The sequence below is a fragment of the Oncorhynchus keta genome, chromosome 4, assembly GCF_023373465.1.
Source record: "Oncorhynchus keta strain PuntledgeMale-10-30-2019 chromosome 4, Oket_V2, whole genome shotgun sequence".
Classification (NCBI taxonomy): domain Eukaryota; kingdom Metazoa; phylum Chordata; class Actinopteri; order Salmoniformes; family Salmonidae; genus Oncorhynchus; species Oncorhynchus keta.
Genome location: NC_068424.1, coordinates 32,610,255 through 32,638,030, shown reverse-complemented (window position 1 = coordinate 32,638,030; position 27,776 = coordinate 32,610,255). Strand labels below are relative to the sequence as shown.

At 45.7% G+C, this 27,776-nt stretch overlaps 2 protein-coding genes across 2 annotated transcripts in view; both read left to right on the top strand.

Annotated features, from left to right (window-relative positions):
* The window catches only part of LOC118373923 (sickle tail protein homolog), a 156,181-nt gene extending 132,768 nt beyond the window's left edge, over nt 1–23,413 (top strand). The window contains 17 exon segments of the mRNA XM_035760257.2: nt 940–1,519; nt 1,522–1,732; nt 4,350–4,454; nt 4,974–5,032; nt 7,589–7,749; nt 8,065–8,240; nt 10,560–10,696; nt 11,314–11,461; nt 13,129–13,663; nt 13,819–13,999; nt 14,168–14,433; nt 14,769–14,936; nt 15,650–15,778; nt 17,646–17,726; nt 18,042–19,715; nt 20,311–20,451; nt 21,721–23,413. Of these exon segments, the coding sequence (XP_035616150.2) occupies nt 940–1,519; nt 1,522–1,732; nt 4,350–4,454; nt 4,974–5,032; nt 7,589–7,749; nt 8,065–8,240; nt 10,560–10,696; nt 11,314–11,461; nt 13,129–13,663; nt 13,819–13,999; nt 14,168–14,433; nt 14,769–14,936; nt 15,650–15,778; nt 17,646–17,726; nt 18,042–19,715; nt 20,311–20,451; nt 21,721–22,239 (5,271 nt within the window). The 3' untranslated portion in view covers nt 22,240–23,413.
* A 123-nt stretch (nt 23,414–23,536) lies between these two features.
* si:dkey-96n2.3 (uracil nucleotide/cysteinyl leukotriene receptor) lies at nt 23,537–27,536 on the top strand. Its single transcript, XM_035760217.2, is given in 3 exon segments — nt 23,537–24,025; nt 26,212–27,103; nt 27,105–27,536. Coding segments are annotated over 2 exon segments (954 nt in total). The 5' UTR covers nt 23,537–24,025; nt 26,212–26,233; the 3' UTR covers nt 27,189–27,536.
* The last annotated feature ends 240 nt before the right edge of the window (nt 27,537–27,776 follow it).

Below are 27,776 nucleotides of genomic sequence, written 5' to 3'. Positions count from 1 at the left end.
TCTTATTTTAGAAGCCTGGGGGTATAGTCTATGTGGGGTGTCTGTGAAATGTTAGTAAAATATTGATAGGGGGGAAAGTATCCCTGTGGACTTAACAGAACTCAAGATCAACTGTTTTTCTCACCCTGAGAATGTGCTGATGAGATATTCTTTTCTCTAAACATATGGTTGAAAACCATTTATAAAACAGGTTGTTTGGATTCTTGATTGGTTGAGAGCAGGGAGTTATTCACAACAATCCCTGGGTAATGCCTGTCAACTAGTGCTGAGCGATTAATCAACATTTGTTTTTTGGGGGGGGTTATTAAACAACTAATTGAGAAACGTCGGTTAAATTACTTGAATTCCATTTAGTAAAAAAAAAATGTTCCAGTCAGATGCAAATGTTTTTAATTTTGGTCAGTCGACCGTCATCAGAGCATATCTCCACAAACAAGAGTGGGACAGATAAGGCCACACAGTGAGCCAGAGGTAATTGCAGATATTGTAAATATAACACGCTCCACGTTGAGCTTTAGCACAGCCCCAGATGGGAGTTATTCACACGATAATCCCTGGTTTCTCATGCCTTATTTCCTAAGAGAGTAATGGAGTGCATCCCAAAATGGCACCCTATTCCCTACTTAGTGCACTACTTTTGACCAGAGCCTTATGGGCCTTTGTCAAAAGTAGTACTCTACATAGGAAATAGGGTTTTATTTGGGATGCTGACATGGTGTGTGTCGGAGGTGTCATGGCCGACTACCTGAGGGCTGTGACAACTGATGTGCCAAGGTGAAGTTTTCCCTAGGTACAGTTCTAGGATCAGTTTCCCCTCTCCCACTCCTAACCTTAACCATTAGTGGCGCAACTTCACCCTCCATTGACACGCTACTGTGTTTGGTAAACATGGTAGACTAATGTGTAAAGTAGTAATAACATGATTTTGGTTTCCTCCAGATGCACAGAGAGATGATGTATGCCAGCAGAGATGGGCAGCACCCCCCCAGACACCCACCTATGGGCCACCCTCCACACCACCCCATGCAGGGCTCCCTGTCCCCAACCACGGCCCACTCCGTGCCCCCCTCACCCTCCCGGATCCCCTTCGGCCCGCGCCCGGGGTCCATGCCCTGCAGCGCCACTATGCCCCGGGAGCGCATATCTAACGCCACACCTCCCGTGCGCTCCGTGTCACCCTGCCCCAGCGCCATCCTGGAGAGGCGGGACGTCAAACCTGATGAGGACATGGGCGGTAAGAGTCACAGCCTGGTGAGAGGGGGAGAGGGGCTTTACGCTGACCCGTACCTTCTCCACGAGGGGAGGATGGGCCACGGCCCTGCCCATGGAGGGCACCCTCCTCCTGGGGACATGGTGGACCACGGCAGCCTGGCTGGCTACCATCGCACCTCCATCCGCTCCACAGGCTCCTACAGCGGGCCCAGCCCCACCGAGGCCATGGAGCAACCCTCACTCTACCGCCAGAAGTCCAGGAAGTACGGAGACAGCCAGCTGCCCACGCTGGGCTCCAAGACCCCGCCCCCTCCCCCCACAGGATGGCAGAAGTGAGGATGATTGACATCCATGGGGCCACGCCTCCTCATGGCAGCATTCCCCTGGAGCGCTCCTCGCCTGTTCGCCAGGCCTTCAGGAAGGAGGAAGTGGTCAAAAGCAGGAGTAACATGGCATCTCCAGTTGTGCTGGACCTCCAGGGTCACGGCCCTATCCCTCCAGCCAACGACCCACAGACACGGTAAGCCAACCCGTGGGACCTGAGGCGGGACAGGTTGGGTAGTGTGGGGTGGTAGTGAAAGGGTATGATACTGCATGGGAGCATGGATGACCTAACACTGCATTCCTGCACCGTTCTAACTGTAACCGCGGGCTGCTCTGTGTTCATCTCAGCTCAGATTGTGTCTCATCATCACTACTGCAGGGCAGAGACATTGTGGTCTGCCCTGTCTCTCTCACACTCACCCCCACACACACACACACACACACACACACACACACACACACACACACACACACACACACACACACACTGTGTGTCTGGCCCATCCTGTCAAGGTCATCACATTTAGCAGAGTGGGCTATTATAACAGTGTGTTATTGTTATGTATTGTCTTGTCTTATTGTGTCTTTCAGCTACACCAGTTAGGTGTGTGTGTGACAAGCTCTATTTGTACGAGTAGCTTATTCCAGTCGAAGAGAGTTGGTGTACTCAGTGCCCCATAGTTGACAGAGCAAACCAAGCCACTGCAGTAATTGAATAGTGCCTCACTCCCCATATTCAGACTGTATATTATCATGTTATCTTGTGGTATCGTTGTTTTAATAACACACTGTCTGCAAGCCCGTGTAGATGATCTAAACCGGCCCTCCGACATTCATTTCTGAGGCTAGTTCAACTAGGCGGGTTCTGGTTGCACTAAGAACAGAACACACAAACACAGGAGAGGGCATGAGGGACATACTTCAGCCATACGATCATATGTGGTTTCATTGGAATGCATTAGACCGGAGGGATAGGAGAGTGAGGGGGCCAAGGGGTCTGTGTGTGCACCGCTCAGGAAAACCAAAGAAAATATTGAACCAGGTTGGTTGGATAAGACCTGGGCTTTCTGAACCAGCCAAACCAAGGGGAACAGATCACAAGGACCACCTGCACGGTACAAACACCACGACGGGTACCGAATGACACCCTATTCCCTTTATAGTGCACTACTTTTGAGCAGAGCACCTACGTTCCCCATTTGAAATGGCCCAGGCGTATAGGAAAGAAAGGGGGAAAGGAGTTTTAGTGTGAAGGTACTTTACATATGAAACAAAAAGGGTATTTTAGGTAATTTACTTTATAACTACAGAGTGGTCTTCAAGCATGAGTTGTACTTACATGCACAAGGAGCATTCCATATACAGTACCAGTCAAAAGTTTGGACACACCTACTCATTCAAGGGTTTTTCTTTATTTTGACTATTTTCTCCATTGTAGAGTAATAGTGCAGACATAAAAACTATGAAATAACACATATGGAATCATGTAGTATCCAAAAAAGTGTTAAACAAATCAAAATATATTTTATATTTGAGATTCTTCAAATTAGCCTCCCTTTGCCCCGATGACAGCTTTGCACACTCTTGGCATTCTCTCAACCACGAGGTAGTCACCTGGATTGCATTTCAATTAACAGGTGTGCCTTGTTAAAAGTTTGTGGAATTTTGTAATGATGCACTGAGAGTCGGGAAGCAAGTTCAGGGAGTGATTGTTTTAATAAATAAATGCAACTAAATACAAAACAATTAACACAAACAACGCACAGACATGACACTGGAACAGAAACAATAATGCCTCAGGAAAGAACCAAAGGGAGTGACACATACAGTGGGGCAAAAAAGTATTTAGTCAGCCACCAATTGTGCAAGTTCTCCCACTTAAAAAGATGAGAGAGGCCTGTAATTTTCATCATAGGTACACTTCAACTATGACAGACGAAATGAGAAGAAATAATCCACAAAATCACATTGTAGGATTTTTAATGAATTTATTTGCAAATTAAATTTGGGCAGTACAGTCGGGATCACAGTCATTTCTCTTGTCCTCATCTAGCCCCTTTAAGCGCCTCCCTTTCCCCTTCCTCCTGTGCCATTAGATAAGTGGTGACGAGAAAACACAGTGCTTCTCTATGTCTAAGCCTCACTGGTCACCAAGCATAAAGGTCCTTCTTCACCCGTCTTTGCTTTATCTCCGCATTGCCGGCGTAATCTCTCGTCCAGGCACCGGCCACGAGTGGCACAGTCTCTTGTTTTATTCCACAATGTGCGCCCTAAGGTCCAACTCATCTCCAACCTCTGGGCTAAATCTACTAGACAGCCCTTGTCTTGTTTTTAGAAATTCATGCTAGCCCACTTGTTTTTCTAGACTATTCCAGGCAGACTCCAGGAGGGCAAAGCAGACATGTTATTAGACCATGTTAGCTGGAATATATGGTTTATTTCTGCCTGAATCGAGAATTCACTGCCATAGCACGGTAGTTTGACAGCTTGGAACACTTACAGTTATTGCTTTAACGGTGTGTTTAACTGTTGTTTACACAGCAGAAACCCCATCTACTTGACAAATCAATAAATTATTCATTAAGATATCCATAAATGTTCTAAGATAGAAAATATTCTCCAAATCCTGTACTTGACCCACTCTTATGTTTTAATGTTATATCGCGAATTCGATCGCTAAGCAAACACGTCTGGCATGAAAACAATTCCGGTAGTATTTAGGAAGTAACTCCCAACTTAAGAATTAGAAATGCCACCTTTACCGCCTAGGTAGCCCCGGTGTTAAAAGCTTGATTTTCTGATGTTTCCTGCAGAAAGCGAATGAAGGCTATGGAGCAACAGATTGCCAGCTTGACTGGTCTTGTTCAGCATGCACTTTTAAAGTCCCCAAACACTAGTGGCACCAACGATTCTCTCAGGTAAGCAAGAAGATGAAGAAGGGAGGCAGCGTGGGACATTGAGTTCTCAGAGATAAGCCCAGGTTGCCCCAGCAAATGTGGACAAAGATAATAACAGATAAACTAGCTCTCGATTTTACCAGCCTAGGTAAACAGAACATTGTCGAAGGGAAACAGTGTGGACGAGGGGGTCTGATATTGACTGGCTGCAGTTATCTTTGCATTTCAACCTACTCTGTGGAGATCTTTGTGCTACTGTGTTTGCTTGAGTTTCCAATCATCAATCTCAATGTGGGCACCATGATTGGAATGAAAATGGGATGGCTTACTATGGGAACAGACTGCTCCTAACAGTCATCATGTTAACCTGTCCGTCTATGTCAGTCTGTCCATCCATACTGTATGGCTGTCTGTACGTCTACAATGCTTTTACTAATATATGTCAACCCTAACTCCAGGACAGTTCCCAGGGTTTTGCATTAATTGTCGTCTATTGTGATTCAACATAATTAATGTCTCTTTTCCTCTCTGTGTGCGTAGTGAACGACCCATGAAGACATCAAGGCAAGCGTCTCCGGTTCATAGTGCACCCAGTGCAGGTCAGGAGGACCATTATTACCCTTCTGCATGTATCACATTATGGGTTGCGTCCCAAATAGCACCACATTCCCTATATAGTTCACTACTTTTGACTAGAGCCCTATTGGCTCTGGCCAAAAGTAGTGTACTATATAGGGAATAGGGTTCCAGTTGGGACGCAAAGTAGTGTACTATATAGGGAATAGGGTTCCAGTTGGGATGCAAAGTTGTGTACTATGTAGGGAATAGGGTTCCAGTTGGGACGCAACCCATGATCTACTTAGAGGTACAGTTCTCTGTTGCATATCCCTCAAGTTTCCCCCCAGGATGCATTGCATAGACAAGTCTCGTAATGTCACTCAACACAACCTGCCATATGCTCTCCCCTACTGCCCCACTAAAACACCTAGTCAGTCAGACAGGCGTCTTTGCTCTTCGCCGACTCATATTCCCCTCAAATCCTCTCACGTCATACATTCTAGGCAAAAAAGCTACTAACTGAATATGTGCTGCTGAAAGCATTAGTTAAAACAAGAGAGATATATTATTTCTCGATCCCGCCAAGACGATTCAATCTGGTCTAGCTAGCGGTCAGGGTAGATGAGAGTTCGATAAAAGAAATGCAATCTCGAGGGATGAAAACCGAGCGGTATTTATGAGGCTGCTGCCAAAGCAACTCCTCACATCTTTGGGTTTCTTCTTCTTCTTACAGGTTTCCCTTTGCGTATTGTTCCCATTCATGATATACAGAACATGAAGAATTGACTATGGCTCATAATTCTGATTCCTCAAATATTTCCTTGTTGTTACTTCATAAGCTGTCCCCATCACAAGAGCATCCTCTCGGTCTCCAAACAGTGGAGGAATCCTACATGGCACCCTATTCCCTGTACGGGGAATATTTTTGACCATATAAAAGGGTGCCATCTGGGAAACAGACAGTGTGACACACATGAGCAGCCTTCATCCGAACCTGCACTTCAGGTCTGTGCAGCTGTCATTCACTATGAGAGGACTATGTGGTGAATGTTGGAGGGGGATTACAAAGTGACAATAGCACTGTGTTCTCTAGCCCCACTGCAGGGCTCTACCATGGTTGTGTCCCAATTGGCACCAAGTTCCCATTATAGTGCACGACTTTTGATGGGCCCCGGTCAGAAGTACTACACTATATAGGGAATAGGGTAACATTTGGGACGCTGCAGACCTTACTATGTGTGGAAGGAGTGCTCTCTTGCTCGCTCTTTCGCTCTCGCTCTCTCTCATTCACTCAGAACATTCTACTCTCTCATTGTTCTAACACTTTGCAGGGACTTGTTCTCTTCCGCTAAGGGACTTGAGTGGCTTAGTGACACTGTGCCACTCCCACCTGTTGACAACAAGCGCCCCAGAGACAGAACTCAACCTCAGGGTCAGGTTTCAAAGGTCATAGGTCATACGACTTCATTCTGAATGGGAGAAACAGTGTAATTGAATTCAACTTCAGTTAGTCAATACAGACTGCAGTTGGCATGGCTTGTCAAGAGTCATTCTGTCGTCAGTCTCCAAAGCCAGAGGACATTACGTCTGGTGGTTGTTTTCGACAGCAGACAAACCCGTCTCCTGTCTCTTATTTCTCACAATGATTGCATCCCAAATTGCTCCCTATACAGTACATTACTTTTGGCCAGAGTTTGATGGGGCCTGGTCAAAAGCAGTGCACTGCATAGGGAATAGGGTTCCATTTGGGATGCAGTCATGGTGAGGTTGGCGGTCGGCAAGTCTATTTCAGTCAGCACTGCCAATGTAAGTACCCGTGTGCTCCTCTGGGCAGCGGGGGAGACGCCTAGGGAAGCACAGGCCCTCATTACTTAACATTAGGAATATTAAATCAGGAACCAACACAGCTGTGGAGAATGTGTTTGGAAATGAGCGAGGCGAGTGAAGCGAGGCGAGTGAAGCGAGCGCTGGGCTGTGGCCAGGCCAATGCCCTCACGACGGTTGCATCTCAAATGGCACCCTATTCCCTATAGAGCGCACCACTTTGTATTGCCACCTTCTCTATGGGCCTCGGTCCATAAGTAGTGCACCACATAGGGAATAGGGTAGTATTTGGGACGCACACAGATACAAGGCCGCACGTGAAATGGAGCCAGGGGGGACATTCATGCATTACACCACCCATTCAATCTCAGAGGAGACGTTTGACATATATTATTATTTTTTTACGTTTGACACTGCACTTTTGACTGCGGGGTATTTCATTTGCAGTAAATAAGGGAGCTATGTATTGTGTGCTTCCTCCAAAATCTGTAGGGTTTCCATCACATTGTGAAAGGGATTTATGTACTTGTGAATGAACCTCTACAGCATAGCCTACAATATGAATAATTAAATGCTATGGATTAATATGTTTTCCCATTTAAAAAAAAATGTATTGTTCTAAATCAGTTTTTATACAGCTTGATAAAGCATGTTTGTGGCAAGTGAGCCCTCTATCCAAATCTATATTTTCTTTCCAGTTTTGTTATCACAAGTGAGGAACTGGCTAGCTTATAGTGGTTTTAAATGTGGCTATTTGATTTGATCTTATTCAGGAGGTTCCCCTGTCCTGGCACCCAAAAGTGCCACGCCCCCCTCTGAGAGTGGCTCCACCCCCATACTCCCAGGCCCCACCCCCTTCCAGACCAACTTGCTCCAGTGCAAGAAGAACGTCTCGGACCTTCGGCTGCAGCTTCATCAGATGAGACAGCTGCAGGTAACGCCACCAATGCTGTATCTAGGAGTAGGATTATGTTTCCCCTAGACGCTGATCTTGGGTCAGTTTAGCATTTCCCCCACTTATGGTTAAGGTTAGGATTGGGGGAGGGAAAGCTGATCCTAGATCTGTACCGAGGGTAAACATCACCCGGGGAGCCCCTATCTACTCTTATTGGTTATCAATTTGATATCAGCTGTCAAGTGTTGCTTCTCATTTATTCAACTACTGTCTATCAGCTCATTTTCAACCCCCTCTATCTGGATTGGCTAAGAAACACAAAACTCAGTGTGTGTGTATGTGTGTGTTACCTAGCTCCAGAACCAGGAGGCTCTGCGTGTGCAGCTGAAGCGGGCTGAGCAGGAGATCAGTTTGAAGCTGGCGGAGGCCATGAGACGTCTGGAGGACCCGGTCCAAAGACAGAGAGTCCTGGTGGAGGAGGACAGACACAAGTACCTGGGCTTGGAGGAGAGGGTGTTCAACCAACTAGGGTAAGAGTGAGTGTGTGTGTGTGGGGGGGGGGGGTTGCTAGTGAATACGACCCAGGTGTTACTGACTAACTCCAAGTACACACCTTCCAAACATTGCTCACAGGCACCGGCAGGCCATGTCTGCCTCTCATTCAAGCCCAGAAATCACTGAAGTATAGGACCAGGCAGCCTGGGCAGGCAATTATTCACAGCATACTCTCAATTTAATTCACTCGTCGCGGTTTGCCAATCGGGAACGGTAATTGAATCTTTTTAATTCTGATATTTAACAGGCAAGGTCATAGCACTGCCTGAGTAGAAAGCGGTAAACATATGCCCCGATAAACATCACGATAGAAGCATTTCCTGAACGTTGGTTTTCAGGGTTAATCAGACAGGCGCAGGGCGCTGGATTCAGCTGTGTTTTGCCTTGGCGCAGTGCCAGCTCTTACTCAGCAAAAGGCCTGCCGTAGTGTTTTAAATATGGCTCGTTAATGAGCTCTGTTTGGCTGAAGCGCTGCGTGCGTGACAGGGAATGTGGTGTGAAAAGACGGAGCCTTCTCCTCCGGATAGAAACGCAATTTAATACAACCTGGGAGAGTGTCTGCTGAGGGTTCTAAAAATACGCTGAGAGGAAGTGAGGCGACAAAACGACCAAAATGTATCACTGTTACAACTACTGCAGCAATCCAAGGGTACATAACATGGGGATATTGCTAACGTGGAGGATGTCAAAGGTCAATGAAGATGTCGTGTAATTGCGTCATTCTTTCACAAATGTCAGTAGGATACAGGATATTCCATCGTTTTAAGCACATGCATTTCCTGCATTTCCAATCCTAGGCTCGATTTAAATAACTCCAGAAACGGACTGGTCATATGGAAGATCGGGGCAAATGCCCGGATTGGGCTGGTCAATCTTTAGCACGGTGGGTTGGTCTTAAGTGGGGCTTTTGTGCAGAATGATCATTGTTTGGCTAATAATGGGGGGCCTCGAGGGTAAAAAAACATTTTCCTGTTTGGGGACCAATTGTGTGTGTGTGTGTGTGTGTTGGGGGGGGTTCTGGTCCCAGTCTGTCCCTGGTCACTCCTATCTATTTCCAGTCAGTTCCGTTTACCAGTCATCATAAGCCCGTCAAAGAGGCTAGATCTGAGCCAGCTGCCAGCACTAAGCCAGTGATCCTACTGCCCTTGAGCAATAGAGAAAGATGAGAGAGAGTTGAGTGCCCATGAAGCCTCCTCAAATAGATGATCCCTGGGACATCACAAGTGTTTGTCAAGCTATCTTTAGAAGTGTATTTTAATGATGCGACACTTCATAGACTCACTTTCTACTTTCTGAAGTCCCGTATAGCTCTTTTAAGAAGAAAGAGCAGTTTTTTTCCCCCCCTGTCAGCTCTTCAGTTGAACTTTTCCATAGTCATCATCAAGAGGCCTTGACATAAGAGGGCTGCGACGTCAGTAGTTATTGTCTTTTCACTCCCTATTGAGAGCAACTTGACAAAAAGTTTACGGTTCTCAAGGGAAGTTGGTCACACACAAAAAAAAAAGAATCACCATTAAGTTCTCTCATGCAGTTCAGAATAGCACACGTTGTTATCATCCACCCAGCACATTTCCCCTTGGAGTTGACTTCTCAGGATCCCATGGATACAGTGTATCAAGCGGATAGGATCCTATGTAAGGAAGTGGTCGCACGAATAAACCCCAGTTTCCATGTGAACACAGTTGAGGTTTTGGCAAGTAACCCAATCCAGTCGGTGCGGACTCACATAGAGGAGGTGCAGCGTGGTCTGACTAAAGGCAACTTTGCCTATTAAGGTTGGAGGGCTAACTTTCCTACCGCCCAGATGTTCTTGTTTTTTAATTTTTTAATTTTTTAAATACAACATTGTTTGATTTGATCTACATATATTTTTTCAAGCCCTCTTGTCTTTTCACTTGTCATTCAGTTACCTCAAACTGGAGCTCCCTCTGTGCCCATAAGATTTAAATTAGTATTGTCTGCCCCCTAGTGTCGAAATGGAGGCAGTGTTTCAGGTGACACTTCTCAAGTCTGATCTCTGAGCATCTCTAGTACGTCAGGGATTTGACGGTGCCTCCGTGTCTCATTTGGTATCAATGGAGATGAAATTATGAAAATGTTTGAATGGATTTATGTTGAGCTTAGTTAGAGGGAAACCCACTTCATCCACCACCAATGTGTGGCAACCATTTATGGCACAAACCTCACCGCGCATCAGTTAGCATGGTGGAGAGGTGAGGGGTGATAAAAATGATGCCAATTAGGAATGGAGGTGAGCTGGTGGTTTTGAATGTCCTCTCTGTCTGTGTGTGTAGGGAGCTGGAGCTGTATGTGGACACTCTGAAGAGGGAGACCGGCCCGGCGGGGCCTCACAGAGCTGTGACACTGAAACATGTGGAGGAGGGGGCCGTTAGCCTCAGGAGAGTGGGAGAATCTCTGGCAGGACTCAAAGGTAAGACAGCAGTACAGTATAGCCTACTTTTAAGACCCATACAGTACCTTAGATTATATGCGTTGACATGGATTACATAGGTTTCTGTGTGCTGGGTTTTCAGTTACAGGTGAGAAGTCCGATAATATAGTTTATTAATTTATACTCAACAAAAATCTAAATGCAACATGTAAAGTGTGGGTCCCACATCGCTGTTAGTGAAGTTTAGCCTTTGTCAAGATAATCCCCCCACGTGACAGGTGTGGCATATCAAGAAGCTGATTAAACAGCATGATCATTACACAGGTGCACCTTGTGCTGGGTGCAATAAAAGACCACTCTAAAATGTGCAGTTTTGTCACACACCACAATGCCACAAACATGTTGCATTTATATTTGTGTTCAGTATAATAACATTTGGGTAACATAATGCTACAACTGGAAAAATACACTTTATTTTTTTAAATGTTTTTATGTGTTTTTGTGTCCAAAAAGAGAATAAGCTTGAAAACGGTATGTTGAATAACAGTAGAGTTCTGCTAACGCAGCACACTAACAAAGTTGTCCTCCAATGATGGTTGGTGAAGTTAATAGAAAATATAAATCTGAAACATGTTATTTCCTGTGTGTTTTCTCAGGGGAGTTTCCGGCACTGCAGACCAGGATGCGTGCGGTGCTGAGGGTGGAGGTGGAGGCTGTGAAGTTCCTCAAGGAGGAGCCCCACAAACTGGACAGCATGCTGAAGCGAGTCAAGAGCCTCACAGAGACACTCAGTAGCCTGAGGAGGTACATGAACCAGGCAGGGACCGGGAGTGTGCACTTGTTCACTCTCCCTCATGCATTTAAAAGCATTTTATTGTTGCAAGCGCAGCTGGGGGTTCTCTTCACCGTATTCCTCATACCAGTCCATTCTTTTTAAATCCATGAGAGGGAGTGTACAAGTGCCCACTTCAAAAGAAGGGTAGAGACTCAAATCAAATTTCAAATCAAATTTGCACCGAATACAACAGGTGAAATGCTTACTTATACAAGCCCTTAAAGTTTTAAGAAAATATATATTTTTTTAAGTAGGAGATAAGAATAACAAATAATTAAAGAGCAGTAGTAATTAACAATAGTGGGGCTATATACAGGTTGTACCGGTTCAGAGTCAATGTCATTGTGCGGGGGCACCGATGTCGAGGTAATATGTACATGTAGGTAGAGTTATTAGTGACGATGCATAGATAATAACAGAGAGTAGCAGCAGTGTATAGGGATACTTAAAACATGAACATAACAAGTGGCTGGAGTCTTTGACAAAAACAATTCTGACAGCGCCTGGTATAGAGGTCCTGGGTGGCAGGAAGCTTAGCCCCGGTGGTGTACTGTGATGTACTGGGCCGTACGCACCACTACCCTCTCGATGGTGCAGCTGTAAAACCTTTTGAGGATCTGAGAACCCATGCCAAATCTTTTCAGTCTCATGATGGGGAATAGGTTTTGTCGTGCTCTCTTCACTACTGTCTTGGTATGCTTGGACCATGTTAGATTGTTGTGGATGTGGACGCCAAGGAACTTGAAGCTCTCAACCTGCTCCACTACAGCCCCGTCGATGAGAGTGGGGGAAATCGAGGGAGTGAGAGGTTAAAAGAGAGACATTGAGAGTGGATGGAAAACGGAAGCTTCCAGAGAAGTCAGACAGTGGGGAGCATGACTATAGTGTAAGGGACACTAACAGTTGATTATGCTGGCGAGGCGTTGGCTCTGATCCCATCCGATGGGTCATGAGGAATGGACAGAGGTGGCGTCCATCTTAATTTAGCTCTCCATTGAACCGTTAAGTTAATTAATTTGGGCGCAACACGGCTCCCTGCGGCATTCCATTTCCATATAAACATCTGTCAGAGACACTCTGCTCTGTGGGTCGTCAACACTTTTTCCAAGGGTGCACCACACAACGCAGCCAAACTAATCTACATTACCTCGTCCCGTCGGTGCATTTTTCTCCCCGCACTTCAGAGATGATTACACTCACTTTGATGCTGGGTTTGGGCCAAATTCACTTGGGGAGGTTTTTTGTGTTTTCAGGCTAAAGAAGCTTGGATGGTGCAGTAGTTATTTCAAATTCCAAAGTTCTGTATCCCACTAAGGTTAGGAGGTTAGGAGATTTGAAGCATGCTTTCATGGGAGCATGACATATGTCCTCATAGCTACAGTATGTGTTTAACCTTAACCTTAGTGGGATACAGTTTAGATTAACCAGTGTTTGGCTGCTTGTGGTCAGTTTACTTTCCAAAACTTTCCCAACATTTTTTTTTTTTGGGGGTATATTTTCAGATATCCTGGTTGGAATATTCCAGGAGGGAATAAGCACAAAATACAGAATCCTCCAACCAGAATTTAATTTAGGGAAAGTAACCTGAATTTTATAAGTCTAATAGTAAGTCTATCCTGCCCTCTACGCCCTACAGATGTGCTACAGAGGGTCTGCTGAAGGGATCTGACCCTGCTATGTGTGCCTCAGTGAAACCAACCCCATCAGAGAGCAGCCCAGTCACCACCACCACCACCGTGGACTCCGACCCCCCAGTGGAGCCTCCAGCTTCCCCCTCGGCCCTGCCCGAGCCCCAGAGCTCCTCCATCAGGTCTGAGGTGGTCATGCCCTCCTCCCCCATGGTCATCCACCACGTCCAGAGTGCTCCAGTCCACATGCAGCAGTCCCAGCAGTCTGCAGCCCTGCTGGTCCAGCCCAGCCCACCCACGACCCCCACCCACAGCCAGGGCCGGGACTCCCCCAGCTCAGCCAAGGGTTCCACTGGCACCGCCTCGGCCTCAAACTCCAACCCCTCCAGCCAAGGGGGTAGCCCTGCCCAGCAGAAGAAAACCCCTGCTGCCCACCTAGAGCTGGCGACCCAGGCTCCGGTCAATAACGGCAGCAGCGGGACAGGGAACCTCTTAATCGAGGAGATTCACACCAAGAGCAAAAACAGGGCCATGTCTATAGAGGTAAGCCCTATGGACGTCATACTGCACTTCAGTCCTCAGTCTATGATATACAATTTCCCCTATGGGTTATTATTTATCTTCCCCCCCCCCTCTCTCTCTCTCTCTCTCTCTCTCTCTCTCTCTCTCTCTCTCTCTCTCTCTCCCTCCCTCCACAGGTGGCAGAGAAGGAGTGGGAGGAACGGAGGCAGAACATGGGCCAGTACAATGGGAGGGAGTTTGAGAGGATCCTAAATGAGGCCCAGGCCAACATGATGAAGGGCATTCCCAGTCTGGATGTGCCGAGTGAGGGGGATGCCTCTACAGCACCCTCTGCTGCCCTGGAGGAGCCAACCCCAGGCAAGGGTCTTTTATACAGCTTTAGCTCCTACTATATTCCACTACTACAATTTTGTAAATATTTTGGACAGGTTTTTTGAAGCAAGTAAACCATTTTTCTTCAGGAAAAGGTATCAGATATCAGGTATCCCTCATTGTTGACCTTATGTGTGTGTTTGTTTATTACAGAAGGGACTCAGCTCAGCTCAGAGAAACCAGCCATAGCCAAGCCTGCTGGTCCTGAGAAACTCCCCAAGTCGGTGCTAGAGAAACCCGCCACCACCAAGCCTACCGCTGCTGCAGACAAAGTGGGCAAAGTCAGCTTGGAGAAGGCCATCAAGTCCCCTCCCCCTCCACCACCCAGAAAGACCTTCCCCACCTCCAGCTCTGGAATGACCACCACACGGTCTGGTGAGGTGGTTTACACCAGCAGGAAGGAGTCTGCCTCGGGACAGGTCAGTATGCCATGTAGTTAGGCTGCAGGGTAGTCTACGGTCAACTAGCTCTGATCCAGGGGGTTACACTCGGCTTGCTGACACTGAGCCTTCAGCAAGCCGCACGTAACGCCCTGGACCAGAGCGAATGGCAAACCGTAGACATCGTTTCTACTTGGGTGGGTCAGACCTGACCGTAAACAACATGGGGAGAGGGGATGAAGTCTAAGGACAGTTAATCTAGCAATCTGAGAACCTTATAATTGATATTGGAATGGCCCATGGTTGCACTCTTGTGGTAAACAGTATTGATGCTAGTATTCGAGTCATATTAAAAATAATTCCCGTCCGCCCAGGAGGAAGATGAGGCTGAGGTCCCACCACAAGCCCCAGCTAGCCAGTCCAAACCCACCAAGGTCCCACCGGAGACCAAGCCCAAGCCCTCCACCCCTCCCCCCATTGCTGCCTCAGCCAACCACGAGGAGGAGGAGGACGAGGGAGACAAAATTATGGCAGAGCTCCAGGTGAGAAACACACCGTACATCCAACCGCTGCTGTACATTTACCGCCACACACACACATACGTCATACTTCAGCAATAATGCCCGACGCAATGTGGGGTGCCTGGACACAACCCTTAGCCGTGGTATATTGGCCATATATCACAAACCCCCCCGAGGTGCCTTATTGCGATTATAAACTAGTTACCAATGTAACTAGAACAGTAAAAATACATGTTTCGTCATACCCGTGGGATACGGTCTGATATACCACGGCTGGGAGCCAATCAGCATTCAGGGGCGCGAACCACACAGTTTATAATATGCAATAATGATCACATAGAACCACCGGAAAACACATCCACATACACACTGATGACGGTTGTGAGGAGGTTGAATGTGCTGTATCTCTCCTTGACTGTGGGAGTGGGTCCTCTTATCTCTTCTTTTTGTGGTGGCTGGGTTACCTTCACTTGGCAGAGGATGGACACAGTCATTTACAAAAGCAGAATTAACCATGGTCTTCCCCTTAGATAGTTGAACCATTCGGTAACCACAGCACGAGGTTATTAGTATCCGAGTAGTATCAGACCGGCACCAAGCAGAAGAATGTTCTCCACTTCACTGCCTGGTACCGTAGGTGTTTCTATCATCTCACATATGGTAGGCAAAGCGTAGGTAGGCTCTAGACCTCAGGGCCCTAAACCCTAATCCCCTGACCTATCTTCAATCCCCAGGTGTTCCAGAAGTGCACAGTTAAGGATGTAGGGGTGAAAAGTAGTGTGCTAGAGACACACCCTACTCGAGTTGAGCCCCAGATCAGAGAGCTAAGACCTGGGGCCTTATTGCCCCTCAAAGAGAAAAAGGTAAAGGATGTGGCGCCGTTTAGCCGTCCGTCTAACTGCCTGCTTCTGCCCACTACGTGACGCCAACTAACGATTGCCTTAACCTTCTCTGTGCCTTTCACACTTCCCTGCTTCTGCCTCAGCCAAGAGATCTGTACTGTAACAACTCTACAACCCAAAATCCCTTCTGTTTCTGACTTGTTCTCTTTGTCCCTTTTTGATTTCAATGGAACTCACGGCTTGGACTTGTTTTTCTCTGATTAAGTCTGCAGAAAATGTCTGGGAAAGTTTGTGTGCATCCAACACATGAATGAGGTCTTGTTGCTAATGGTATTTGATTGCATTATGTTTGCCTTGACTGATCCAACCAATAAAATAATCCTTTATCTTGAATCCAGACGTAGTCGAATGGTCTTGTCCGTTTTCTTTGGAATAACTGCCCTTTATTCAAATAATAATAATTTGCTTATAGACTTTGCTATACGAAATTACTTTGAGTTGGATTGGCTATTGAGGAGAATGAGGTTTTATTACTTCACGCCTAGGTGACAGACTTGTTTTTGCAGACTTGGTTTACTTTTGGTCACTTTGACCTTTGACCCTTTTTCTGTACTTGCTTTATTTCTTGGGAATAATACCTTACTACTGCTCTAAACCTCTATAGAACTGTAACTTGATCTGCTCATTCATTTTAATACCAAAAGATATGCCTACTGTGGTTGTTGTCCACAGGAGAAAAGTCTGTGTATTAGATTACATTCACACAGTAAACTACAGTGTGGATGTGTCCCATATATGGCACCCTATTGGCTATATAGTGCACTACGTTGGACCAGAGCCCTGTTTGCCTTGGTGAAAAGTAGTGCACTACAGGGTACCATTTGGGAGGTACACTGGATCTTATGTTCCTCGCTCAGAAACCTCGCCACACGGGATATCGTACGTGGGCTGTATGAGAGATCCAGTTATTCCGCGGGTCAGATTTGATGTCGTCCTTGAAAACCCAATGTTCGGCGCCCACATCAGCAATCAGGATTTCGTCACGTTATTCCCACATACACATTTTCAGTCATGCAACATTCTACTCCACTCACCAACATGGGAATGATTGAAAAAACATTCTTGTAGCACCAACAACAGTGAGGATATATATATATATATTTTTTTTTTTAAATGATACAACGCTGAACATTAGCTAGTCTGTGGATAGAATGAGTGTCGGTCTATACTCCAGATTAGAATAGTAGTTAGGTAACTCTAATTCCTTAGTAAAAGGGGCAATCTGGGATTGGTACATCTGTTTTTTTTTTTGACTTCTTGGAAAGACTACTTTGTTGTTGGTTTGAATCCCAAATTGTCCCTTAAAAGTTTTTCTCTTTACATAATCCATTCCCTTATCCATGAACTACATTCCATTCCAACTCCCAATATCCATAACATACCATAATCCATTCCCTTATCCATGAACTACATTCCATTCCAACTCCCAATATCCATAACATACCATAACCATTCACTTGTGCCTGCATGAGTTATCCTATAAGGCATCGAACAATCACGATCTACTTCTTATCTTCTCGATCTTGAAACACATACCAATAGTACAACAACTCAAACGATGCCTTATAGGAGGGCTGTTGCCCGATGCGGTGTTAAGACCGTGGTTGTAAATACCTATGTGAGTGTACCATGCAATCCACAGTGTCTTCAACCTTGTTTCAATTGGCACTTTAAAAAAAATATCAGGGCCAAATTCGATCTGAGACCTGCCTTGAATTGAAATGTCAATGGAAACCAGGCTTTAGAGTGCAGTTGCGCCCTACGGTGCACCCCATCGAGTGCAGTTTCGCAATAATGCTGTCCCTTAATTCACAAACTGTCCTAGCAGAGCTCGGAGAAAACTCGGGAGGATAAACATCCCAACGCGGATGAAAACGGGAACACCACCCCTCTTCGTCAAAGTCCAGGGGTACGAATACCATATTTTGACCACTTAAAACTTAATAGTCAAAAAAATCTCAGGGCATTTATTAAGCTAACAATAGTCTTTTGACATACAAAGTTTCAAACGTGCCTTGACATGTTTCAAAATGTCAGGTTCTACAGCATATGATATGGGCCTTATGAAAGTCATTCGCATGCCTTACATGTCATGATGTACAGTGTGTTCCCATATTGATAGGTTTGTCATGTGGTATATAGTGTTGTGGTTTTTAGCTTTTAGCGTGGAGTGTTGTGGTTTTTAATATAAATTCTCTCCTCCTCCTTTCTTTGCCGTATGCAGGTCATATACTACGTCACTGGGCAGATCTCCAAAGAGCAGCTGCCACCCCCGGCCGCCATGGAGGAGGCTCCGGAACACAGAGGCAACCCAACACTATCCCCCTCACAGGTGTCAAATGTCAATGCTAATGACAATTCCCCAAGCCAGCAGCCTCAACCGAAACCCCAGCAGTTAGGGCCACCTGTATCTCCCAAGCCTCTGTTCTTGAATGGCCCCAGCCCTCTGTCTCAGAAACAGGTGGTGACCTCAGAGTCATTGAAGACCAGCCCAGGAGTGGTGAAAGGGGTTCTGGAAAACCCAGCGACCACCACTGTACATAAGCTTCAGATAAGCACAGTCAAGAGGATAGAGACCTCAGTCTCCTCAATCGTCCAGGAGTCCAGCATTCCCCGCAGTAAGAGTGTTGTGTTGCCCGCTGCATTGCCTGAAGTCCCTCCACCAACCACCATAAGAGAGGCTCCGAAAGCAGTGGTGTCTCCCCCAGAGAAGGCTCTTAGTGAGGCCACTGATCAGCCCAGACACTGGTATGAGGAGGTGGATGAGGAGGCCAGCCTGAGCCCTGACCTCCCTGGTGAGGAAGCCCCTCCGCCCCCAGACAACATTGCCTTCATGATCACCAACAGCAAGGTCCAGGCCCTGTCCTGTGGGGAGTACCAGGAGCTGGTCAACGCCAAACGGGGCATCCAGACCGTGACCGTGTGTGGGGGACCTGGGAAACGGGAGATGACCAACACCACCCCGGGCGGCTCGGCGGGGTCACAGGACAATGGCTTCAACAACAAGAAGCCGGTCATCATCATCTTCGACCAGCCCATGGACATCCGATCGGCCTACAAGCGCCTGTCCACGGTGTTCGAGTGCGAGGAGGAGCTGGAGAGCATGCTGGCCGCAGAGCGCATCGAGGAGGAGGACGAGGAGACGGAGGAGACAGAGAGGAGCAGTGGTGGACTGCAGGTAAAGGTCAAGGCCCCCAGCAGTGCTCTTAGCTCTTCCAGTAGTAGCTTGTCGCGCTCTTCCTCCTTGACTTCGGAGCTCGCCGAGCTGTCCGGTGATGGCAAGCCAGATGGGAAGAAGAAGTTTACGTTCAAGTTTCCCAAGAAGCAGCTGGCCGCTCTGTCGCAGGCCATCCGCACGGGCACCAAGACGGGCAAGAAGACGCTGCAGGTGGTGGTGTACGAGGACGAGGAGGAGTCGGACGGCACAGTCCGACAGCACAAGGAGGCCAAGAGATTTGAGATCCAAAGTCGCTCCAAACCATCTGCTGCTCCAGCAAACAAGACGCCCAAGGCCCCAGCTGCAGCCGTTGTAAGGAGGGAGCACTCGGACTCCAAAGGCAGGACGGACAAGATCCGGAAGAGCACCTACAAGACCCTGGACAGCCTGGAGCAGACCATCAAACAGCTAGAGACGACCATCAGTGAGATGGGCCCCGCAGCGCACCACCAGGAGGAACCAGTGAGGAGTGCAGCCAGCGTGGAGCCCCATGCTGGGTGTGTCTTGAGTGGGGAGAATGGAGGCCTGAAGAGGTCCTTATCACTCCCTTCCAAGAGTTCACTCCTCAAGGTCCCCAAGCCCAGCAAGGCCTCCTCTCAGAGGAAGAAGACCAAACCTCAGCTCCTCCCCCGGCCAGCCGTCATCCCCACCGCCACTGTCACCCCCGTCACCAGCCAACAGGTCTCTTTCTAAGCTCTTGTCAATCGGGAGGCTTTGGGCCCTCTTTTTAGTCGTCCCTCCCTCCCTTCACTCCATCCTAACCACTGGGTTTACCAACCAACCACTTATTAACTCACACCCCAGGTGTTTTGGAAATGTCAGAGCCCTTCTCTGTTGGTTTCTCCCTCTGTGTGATCATGGTCCAACATGATTGGGGAGTGGCATTTTCAATGGGTCCCTCCTCCTGTCTCTCATGTCTCTCCTTCAATTGGCTGCTCAAACTCTAACCGGGGCTTCAGCCAGTAGTAGACTCTTAATCACACAATGACACTCAATGTTGATTACACTGTCTTTTTTGGTTTCTTGAAGCGGTTGTTCTTGGACTGCATGAACTGTAGGGTTATACGTTTTGGTATAGGCTACTACGGTACAGGGGGTGCATGTGCTCTTACCGGTGTTATTAAGGTTAACTGTGAGGGTAATCTTGAATGAACAGTTTTCTGACCTGTCAGTGCCTTGTTTATAACCGTTTCTCATACCTCCAATATGGTGTTCTGTTTTTTTTTTCTTTCTTTTATTTTCTTTCTTGTTTTGTTTCGTTTGGATCCTCTTGCAGAACGCAACCAGTGTCGCTTCCCCTACTAGTCGGATGCCAGTGCCCCTGTCTGCGAAGTCCAGGCAGTCGCCAGGGACTACTACTGACAAAGCAGGAAAACAGCAAAAGCTACAGGACAGCACTCAGAGGCAGTTTCGACAGGTAGTTTTACTATAGGGCTTTACCAGAGACCACAGGGACTAGAGGGAACACACCTGTATAGTGAACACAGGACATAGAAAACGAGAGGCCTGTGCTAAAGGGGGGTATTTTAAAAACCAAAGCTGTGAGATTAAGTGTTTCGTTTAAATGGGATTGAGGTGGCCATTCTGGCTTCTGTTGATGTTTTCTCTCGATCTACTCTGACTGGAAGGCATGTTTGACTCTTTGACTGTTACCCCCATAACATCATCGTACTGTATGCTCGTGCATGGTCCACACTGCTCATGGCGGCTTTTGCTGTGTTGGTGACATGAAAAAGAAATGTAAAGACAACGAGAAAGACAGATATACCCTGTCATTGACTGAGTTCCCCATCCCATCCCATTTCCATCACAGCCGAGTTCCTAAACAGTGTTTGCCAACCAATCCCAGGATGCTTTACTAAACTGATACTTCCGATGAGCCACGCTCCCTCCTACCCTCAATGCACCTCTACTAAACCCAAGCAGCCTACCCGATACGCTCCTTTCTTTTCACAATGCACAGTTACTAAAGGAACACTTTAATATCCCTCCCTCCGACCCTGGTGGAACCAGCCGGATCTCTGTGTTCACCATTTATATTTCACTTCAACAGAATGGTGAACGCAACGATAGGGCTGGTTCCACCAAGCTACACCTTCCTCCCTTCTCTCGATGCTCCTCTACCACCCAGCTCTCTTCCTTGGTACTAGCAGTCAATGCAAATATTCGCCCCTCCTGCTCCCGATATGCACTTGTATGTTTTCCACCCTCAAATAAATCTCTCCCCCTTTTTTATCTAACACGCTCCACCTTTTCTCCCCGACCAAGATGCATCTGTGGTGTTTTTGCCCCTCCTCTCAGTTGTTGTCTCCACTTCTCAGAAAGCTTGACAACCACTCTCCAACACACAGGCAGCGCCTAGAGATGCCCCCACCCCTATCTCCAACCCTTTATCCCTCCTTCCATTCCTTTCAATCTTTTCTTTACCCCTTTTTTAATGAATAGTGTGTTTCTCCGTTACGGTGCCTCAAGTAACCCAGTAAACATAGAGACTGTAGCTAGTTTGAGCCGTTTTGTGTGTCCATGTAGTAAGCTTAGTAGTCATAGGTTTGTTTGTGTGATTGTTTCATGTCAATAACTTATGTGAAGTCAATGTTGTCTTGCATTTTTTTTTAAACATTTGTTACCTTAAATCACCCGTTCCCTTTTTGACAACCAGTCTTTGTTCTGGCATCTCTGTTTGCAGGCTAACGGAAGCGCTAAAAGAGCGGGGGGGGATCATAAAACTACTTCCCCTACTGTACCTACCTCTAAAATCCCAGCTTTTTACCCTAGCTCTGGTAAAGGCAGCACCTCCCAGTCTGCTCCAAACTCAGATGCTACTAACCCTCTTACCCTTTCCTCCTCCTCTTCCTCCCCACACACCACCAAGTCCTCCATCCCATCCCCTCACGCCCCCCGCCACCCTGGCTCGGCCCTCTCCACCTTCTCCCACATCCCCTCCCTCTCTAACGGTTCCTCCCTCAAACTCCCCACACCCTCTCACACAGGTAAAGCTCTTTCGTTCTCCTCGCAGACTCAAAACGGTCGAGCACCCTCCTCTTCCTCCTCCTCCCCCTCCCCTCTGTCGCCCACCCCGTTGGGCCCGGGTGTGAAGAGCATCCGCACCATACACACCCCCAGCTTCACCAGCTACAGGCCCCAGAACGGCAGCACCGGCAAATCCTGCATTCCAACCGCCACAGCAGCCAAGGACTCCACTTAGCTCCCATACAGTAGCCCCGTCTGGGTTACTTCTCAATCTCGTTATTCATGTTTTTGTTGTTGTTTATTGGTTTGTACTTTATTGTTAAAGCGTAATTGATGCACTCCCCCCCACCATTCATATTTCAATGTGATTTGACACACGCATACTCACACCGATGCTTTGACTTCGTTTTAAGTTGCATTTCCCCCATTGGCTAAACTTGAACGCTGATTTTAAAAAGGCGTATTAGAGTACTGAGTAAATAGTTTTAAAAAGGAAAAACTAAAAGTGATATAGTTTTACTGCTTCGTAGGTTATGTGGAAGCTCTCGCTTTCTCAATTCGCTACTAAAAACGGGATTGAAAATATATTTTTCTTACAGTATCTCAGAATGGGGAAAAAATATATATATATGAAGTTGATGTACAATCACTATGACCATGTGAAATATTGTGTTTTATTTTTGAAAAAAAGAGACTGGATAACCATAGTATATTTTGCTCTTACATTATTTCGTATGTTGCCCAACATTCAGCATAACCCTAGTAAATGCCTTTTATGAATGCATACTGTACCGTATGTATAAAGACGTTTACAGTGAAACTGCATTGGCTTCTATTTTGTTAAGAATATCATGCACTGCCAATTTATTTTTAGGAGATAAAAAAAAAAAAGGATTTTAAGGAGGTTTATGAAATATTTGTTTGTCTTTCTGTAGTCATTGTGCCTATTTGCCAAAGTTGTTATGACATTTCCTGACTGTATTACTGTAACCATACCAAGTGACAACTCTACAGCACACCCGAGGTGTGATGGCTCAAGTCTTTCCCTCCCCACAGCTTTACCGGAGGTCTCTTAAGGTCATGTTTATTCATGTCTAAATGTATACCGTACTAAAACACACAAGTCGTCGGTGTACTGTTCTGCCACACGTGTACATAAACGCTTCTAATCAGAACTTTAGTCGTTTTGTTGACATACCAAAGTTGATTTGTATGCATGCCTTTAAGATGCTTTTAGGAGAGGGAAAGAAGAATTCATGTTTGCACAGATAGATTTTTGTAAATATTTTGGTTTCTCTCTCGTTTTTTTTGTAAAGCTTTAAACCATACTACATAAAAAGCAATGTGGTAAAGAAAGGAATAATTGTGTTGTAATAAAAACAATAAAAGGTCTGCATGCTTGTAATGCATTTGAGGATGTTTCTACTCACTTTTAGTTTCTCTCCTGTTTCGCTCTCAAGCCTGTACACAGTTCTGACCATGTACCAAGCAGAACTGTTTCATCACATTAACTTGAAGAGGTGTCAGTGGTCAGGCCACATAATGGCAGCGTTCCAGGCTGACTGCGTTGCAGGAGCACACCAGATCACACAATGCCTGGATAAGTGTTCATCATATCAGTTAAGAACAAATTCTTATTTTCAATGACGGCCTAGGAACAGTGCCTGTTCAGGGGCAGAACAACAGATTTGTACCTTGTCAGCTCGGGGGTTTGAACTTGCAACCTTCCGGTTACTAGTCCAACGCTCTAACCACTAGGCTACCCTGCTGCCCACGATATAGCAATCGGATGCTTGACTGCGGTTGATGAATAGGCACAAAACCAAGTGTCTGCAATGTAGTTGGCCTGGAACGTGCCCAATGCTTTGAGGGTGTGAAAACTGTGTAGGAGGAGAGGCAAATTAATCTTTGCGAATACATCTCTAAGAGTAGGAACAACAGAACTACTCTTACCTCAGTCTGCAACGTGTCAGTAATTAATTGATAATGACCATTACTCCTTGAAGGCAAAGGGCCTACTGGTAAGTATATTATTATAAGTGGTTATTTACTATTTAAGTTGATTTTTTTTACTATTTAAATATGATGGGACTCATGTATAATAATGTCCTATTTCAAATGAAAGTTGAAGTGAAGTTGATTTAAAGTTCAAGTTTATAGGGGAGACCTGCAGTTGATAAATCCCAGTTTGGACTTGATTATAACTCGGTTATTATGATATTTACCCATTTGATTCTTGGAGAATATAACTTATAAATGCTTCATGAGCTTAGTTCAACTCTCTTACCCGGCGGTCAGAACCTAAAATAGTCAATTGTCTTGTGAACAAGGTCATTGCAAACAAACATTAAAATGCGGTTAAAGAGCAATTGCCCCTAAAAAGCAACTTCTTGTTTTGAAAAGGACCTATGTGGCATCGATGTGAGTCAGAAACATGTATTCTAGAGTCAAATTTGACTACAAAGTGTAAACAGGATCATTAAATAAAAAAAAAATCATAAACAGTCTCTTCCAAAACTGAGATAATAGGAATAAAATGTATGTCACGGAATGAAGGGTTGTGTACCGTGACAGATTTCCATGGGTTGGGTTTATTTTAATCCTCCCTACAGCTGGCAAAACCCAAGTAATCATCCATTCAGAGCGCAGCCGCACATGACCTGATTCAAATTGGACCTAACTTGCGTACAACTTTTCCCATGTGGTTTCTTCATTCACAGACTATATGGAAATAATGACCTCTCCCTAAATATTTGGTTCAAATGATTCATTTTGTGTATGGTTTCCTAGAAACAATGGTGACTCAACTTTACCCCACTCTCACCTAAAATGCTTTTTGCCAATTGTGTACACCTGGAGAAATGAACTTGTATTTATCGGCTAGCACTCGTAATAGGATAGGATTAACTCTAAATGTCCCCAAGGAGAAATTGTCTGAGACGCACAGTACTGCTGTGTACAAAAATAGACACGGGTTATTACACACTATGTGTGTGTGTGTGTGTGTGTATTACACATACATTGCATGTCATCTCTGTCATGCACATGTCTCGTATCGCTCAAATAACCCCCATTTTGAATCAGTTCCTCTCGTAGTTCTCATTTAGTTCTCTACAGATAACCACCCTATTCTGTTTTTGAAACGGTTAGATCTGTGTGAGTGACAGGAAGGCTATATTTGCTACAGGAAGGCTATATTTCCTATGTACCTCTTGTTGATGCTTAAAAAAAATAACTTGAGTTATGTCCCAAATGGCACCCTATTCCCCATAGGCTTCTGGTTAGAAGTAGTGCACTGCATAGCAATGGGGTGCCATATGAGATACACAGGCTTGGGTTAAATGATACAATGTAGACGTCACAAATGAAAACACAGTTATGTGTAACCACAGAATCATTCACAACTCACAAGTACACACTAAAACCCTTTTTTTAAGGTTCTATAAAAACATGTTCATACGGTTCTACATAGAACCATTAAAAAAGGCTCCATATATCACCAAAAAAGGGTTCCACTATGGTTACAACCCTTTTTGGGGCAAAATAGAATCATTTTGTATGGTTCTTTACTGAACCTTTTATGGATAATGGTTATGTAAAGAACATTTCTCAATCTCTAATGTTCTTTGTAGAACCACACATTTTTTTTTAAATTCTGGTTAAATAGTCATATTGTTAAAGTTCCATAGGTTTTATAATTGTGTTAATGAACAAGGTGAAACAGGTGTGCTAGCTCTGGTCCCTGAGAGAATTGAGTCCTACTGACTTAGTCACCTGTTCTCAATTGACCTAAGGACATTTTGTGAGTCTTTCACAAGACACAATCACTGGCCATGGTCATATATAACATGTAATAGCGTAAAACAAGAGATTTGATGGAATGACACTCACTCACGGTTGCACAAAAAAAATGTGCTCAATTCACGCCCCAAAATATTCAAACGAGCCCGCTGACCCTGCATTTAACCAAAACAGGAAACAACCCCATTTGTTTTAACTGCAAAGAACCATTGAAGGGTTCTTTTGGTCAGTATGGTTCAGTATGGTTCCATGTAGGACCATCAACCTTTCCAAAGGACCCTTGAGGAAGCTAATGTTTTTTTTGTGTACAACTGCAGGAATCCCTCTCTCAATCTCAGACCCTGTGCTGTTATCATGTAGACTATAGTGTCTTCTTTTCTCTTTGTGTCTTTGCTACGTCCTCTAGGCAAAGAGACAACCGAATAAGGATGAACTACACTGAGGAAGCGAGACATGGCTTTTACACCAAAGGTTCCCACTGTGAGAACATCCTGTTTGCTAGCTTTTACATCTTGGTCTTTGTGGTCGCGGTGCCTGGCAACACCTTGGCATTGTGGGTGTTCTGTCGTCAGGCTGACACCTCACCCTCCAAGCTCTTTCTAAAGCACCTGGCCATAGCAGATGTCTCCTACGTGCTGATCTTGCCCATGCGGATGGTCTACCACTTCTCAGACAGCAGCTGGCCCTTTGGAGAGGTCCCCTGTCGCCTGGTGGGGTTTCTCTTCTACCTCAACATGTACTGCAGTCTTTACTTCATGACCTGCATCAGCCTGGACCGCCTCTTGGCCCTGGTCCTACCGCTCAGGTCACGGTCAATGAGGAAGGCTTCATATGCCAGAGTGGTAGTGGTAATCCTGTGGGTCACAGTGACCGTGTCTATGGCTCCCTTGCTATTCTCCAAAAAACAAACGATGATTCAGGTTGACAACACAACCGTGGTCATGTGTAACCAGCTGTACTTGGAAAAGACTTCTCCCAATGCACTGGTGTCAACCATGGTGGCGTTTAGTATTCCTCTGGTCACTATAGTGGTATCCTATATATTAATCCTGTTGAAACTGAAGGGCATCGAGCAACAGGAGGGAAGCTCGATCAGAGACAAGGCCATCAGGATGATCCTTCTCATCATGGTGAACTTCCTGGTTGCTTTTGTGCCCTATCACTTGAACCGTTTCATCTACATTGAGAGACACACTCATAGCGACATGGAAACTGCGTCCATTGAGGCTCTGGCACTAGCCAACCGAGTCACTTCCGCACTAACCTGTTTGAGTGGAGCTTTGGATCCTATTATGTACTTTTTTTTTGGCAAGGGCTTATCAAAGTATACTGCTGCAGCTGTTCTGTAGAGACAGGAGAGTGGACCAGCCAACCACAACCTGATCTGGGATCAGGTCTCGCCTGGTACATAATCTTTTTTTTTTAAGGCTAAACTGATCCTAGATCAGCACTCCTCCTGCTCTGAGACCAGTACAAGTGTATGCTTGCAGTGATTCAATTACTATTTAATATTACAATGGCAATGTACAGTGTTGAATCCTACAGTATGATCACATTGTGGAGTTGTGCAATAAAGGCTACATAATAAATAATGGTTGGTAGGCCTATATGTATGAAAATTAATCTTATTTCTAAGTTATTTTACCATTGCTGTTATTGTATTGTAGTGTAGGCATATTGTATGCCTATTATTCAACTTTTTGGCTAAATTAATAAATATGTTATCACATGTTATGTTATTTTTCACATACACGTGTTTAGCAGATGTTATTACAGGTGTAGTGAAATGCTTGTTTCTAGATCCAACAGTGCAGTAATATCTACCAATTTCACAAAAATACACACAGATATAAAGTAAAGGAATTAAGAATATATAAATATATTTGTGGGTGTCAGTTGTTGATGTGTGCAGAGGGTCCCTGGTCCGAGCCCGGGTCGGGGCGAGGGGACGGACGAAAGCTAAACTGTTAC